This window comes from Corythoichthys intestinalis, chromosome 3, assembly GCF_030265065.1.
Source record: "Corythoichthys intestinalis isolate RoL2023-P3 chromosome 3, ASM3026506v1, whole genome shotgun sequence".
NCBI classification, from domain to species: domain Eukaryota; kingdom Metazoa; phylum Chordata; class Actinopteri; order Syngnathiformes; family Syngnathidae; genus Corythoichthys; species Corythoichthys intestinalis.
In genome coordinates, this window is record NC_080397.1 from 22,194,722 (window position 1) to 22,197,991 (window position 3,270).

The following is a 3,270-nucleotide window of genomic DNA, read 5'->3' on the forward strand; positions in this document are numbered from 1 at the left end:
AAAACTACATTGCTCCTCCTGAATCCGAGATATGACTTCCCGACGGACCCTCCTCTCCAGTACCCCTAAGTAGACCTTCCCAGGGAGGCTGAGGCGTGAGATCCCACTATAATTGGAACACACCCTCCGGTCCCCCTTTTTAAAGAGAGGGTCGACCACTCCAGTCTGCCAATCCAGAGGCACTGTCCCCGATGTCAGAGCGATGTTGCAGAGGTTTGTCAACCAAGACAACCCCGCAACATCCAGAGCCTTTTAGAAAATCCGGTCAGATCTCATCCACCCCTGGGGCATTTAAGCGGGAGAAAATGTATGTATGTACGTATGTAAAAAAGTACACTCAGTGGCGTACTGCAAGCAACACGTCACTTCCACTCATTAATATTCATGATGTTAGCTAATGTTGGTAGGGGGGGACAAACGGGAGCTCGTCCCCAATAGTAAATTAATTGGAAATAGTGTACGAGGGAGATGTTTACAGAGCTAAACCTACCAATTCTGTTCGAAAATGTCGTCCCTGGTTCCAAATTCACTGGCAAAGATGTGGAAGAACATAAAAATGTTCAGTTAAAGAGATGGCTTGAGTGTCGAGGGCTGAAAAAGACGACAAAAACGAGCCGGCCTAAGAATAGCCTTAGCTTTTTTATCGACACCTTTTTCTTACGCGACTGACAATGACATTGTCTTGTTTCAACAAGCTATCCTTTACCACCACATGCCCTGTCTTTCTTATATATTATATCCTCTGGTTGTCCTACGTCTCTGACCGTTCTTGGGGGTAACTTATATTGTTTGTTTTGTGTAGCGATCGCAAATGCTACTCAGTGACAGCCAACGAACACTTTTAATTTTTTCATTGATAACAAATCTTAATTCTATAATTTATTTACACTTCCCCCTTACTAAAGTTGTTTTATTTTTTAAACAGAGAAAGTAACAGTGGCAGTCAGATATCATTTTAACTCTTTTCAGGTCATTCATTGTCAGACAGAAGCAGCACGGCACAACGTCACGCTAAAAAATAAGTTAAAAATATCAAAATGGCTTACCTCTTTGTCCTCTGAAAGACAATGTCAACCCAACACAATGTTTACTGCATATGAAATGGGAATCGATTCACCGAGCTGGCGTTAAAAGTCCGCACAAGTTGATTCATTCTTCACATTTTTTCCTCCGAGTTTTTGGTTTCGGCAAACGTATGAAGAAAACATCCTTCATATGTTGTAATGTTTAGAGTCGTTTCTACGAGTTCCAAAAAAAGCAACGTGTGATCAACATGTTCGTTTTTGAAAGATTACCGGAGAAAAGTAGCAGAATTAACATGGTTTCTATGCGAGGGCGGGTCTGCAATGTCCCACTTCTGCTTTACTTCCGCTTTACGATGCGACGTCATGGTCTAAAAATAGCATGCGTACGGTAAGCCATTACAGCATTACGATGAAAGAATTGAAGTGAACGTTTTTTAGGTGCTAGTTTATTCTTATGTCATTAAGATGATGTCCTCACAAAATATTTGAATAAAAAAACACATGTCTGCAGAAGGCGCTATATGACATGGTGCAAGAAGCGTTGGGTTTCGGTGGAGCCGCTAATTTTTGATAGGGTTGCCAAAAAGAAACCATGTGATATATGATTTAAAATTGTGAAATAATCATCATACTGTAATGTCCTCTCTCCTCATACTCTTCAGGCGCTGGTACAGATGCCAACGTGTGCCTGATTGTGTTTGGGGAGTTCGGCGACACAGGGACACTGAAGCTGAAGGAGAGCGCCAACAGGAACAAGTTTGAACGTAAAATGAGAGATGTGTTCCGCTTTCCTGACGTTCTCAGTCTGGGCGAGCTCTCCAAAGTGCGAGTGTGGCATGACAACAAAGGTAATGTCGTCGTCAGATCGGTTTCAGAATAACATAAGGATGCCATTAGATACGATCAGAAGCGTCTCGTCCCATTAGGCAAACCAGGCAATTGCCTAGGGCCCCAAGCCAGCAGGGGCCCCCAGGAGGCCAACAGATTTATCAGACGCAGCGTTACTGCACTGTCGCAGCAACAAGTGCGACAGTGCCAGTGAAAGCCTCGTGTCACACTTCACTCGCTCTACATTCTCCCCACCTCACGTGACTCAGAGTGAGAGTGAGCGACGATTTGGCTTTTTTTTTATTGGCGTATATCCAAAATGAATATCCCTCTGGAAGCGACAAAAGAAAGAAAAAAAAGCAGAAAAGGAGAAAAAAAAAGTGTACTATGTTACTGTAGTTTTATGTCCTAATGTAGTAGAAGCTGGGCACTTTGAGTGTCCTAAAAAGCTTTCTATGAGACGGAGACGTTATTATACTTTTATTGAATATGCTTTTGCTCCAAGTCCAACTGTCCCCCTTACTTCCACACGCTCGAAGGGCCCCATGTTGCTTGTTGCCTGGGGCCCCCGGGGACCCTTGCTACGCCTCTGGATATGATATATGTCTATGCAATCTTATGGCATGCAGTAGGAGATCAACTAAATAGTGTGTTGATGTTTTTTTTGTTTTTTTTTTTAACAAGGTGCGGCTCCGGGCTGGCACCTGGACTACATCGATGTCAAAGATGAGAGCATGGATCAAACATTCAGGTTCCCTTGTGACCGCTGGTTGGCCAAAAATGAAGACGATGGTCAGATCATCAGGGAGCTGGCTTGTGCCAACAATGATGCTGTGGATCTCAGCGACAAAACAAGTCGGTATTAAGAAAAAAAAATGGCAGAAAGAGGACATCCGTGTGATGCCTTCTATTTGATTTGAAACAGAATATGAAATTGCCATAACCACCGCAAACACAGAGGGCGCATCCACCAGTGAAAACGTTTGGATTGTTCTGGAAGGAAGAAAAGCCCGCTCCAAGGAGTTTGTTCTGGAGAATAAAAAAAATAAGTTCTCATGGTGGGTCTTTAAATAAAGGTCCATCAGTCTTTCTGGTGTATTTATTTTGTGATTTTGGTATAATTTGACAGCGGCGCCACTAGCACGTTTGAGTTCTCATCCAAGCATGTGGGTGAGATCGCAGGCATCTGCATTGGACACATCACTAAAGATGGAAAGAAAGTGAAGAGTGAATCCTACTGGCATGTGGCGGAGGTGGTAGTGACTGAAAAAGAGCTGGGAAACAAGTGAGTTATATCCCTCTAACAATATCCAGCAGGCACAGCTTCACACAATTAATCTTTCTTTCAAATTTTGATGTCGTTCATCATGTTCAAGCTCATTCACTAACTCCACATGACCGGTATCCTTGCATTCAG

At 43.2% G+C, this 3,270-nt stretch overlaps 1 protein-coding gene across 2 annotated transcripts in view; it reads left to right on the plus strand.

Annotated features, from left to right (window-relative positions):
* The window catches only part of loxhd1b (lipoxygenase homology PLAT domains 1b), a 47,613-nt gene that overhangs the window by 42,497 nt on the left and 1,846 nt on the right, over window positions 1-3,270 (plus strand). For both annotated transcript variants that reach the window (XM_057831792.1, XM_057831791.1), the window contains 4 exons: window positions 1,688-1,873; window positions 2,538-2,708; window positions 2,779-2,911; window positions 2,983-3,138. In XM_057831792.1, coding sequence (XP_057687775.1) covers window positions 1,688-1,873; window positions 2,538-2,708; window positions 2,779-2,911; window positions 2,983-3,138 — 646 coding nt within the window. The remainder of the gene's footprint in view (window positions 1-1,687; window positions 1,874-2,537; window positions 2,709-2,778; window positions 2,912-2,982; window positions 3,139-3,270) is intronic.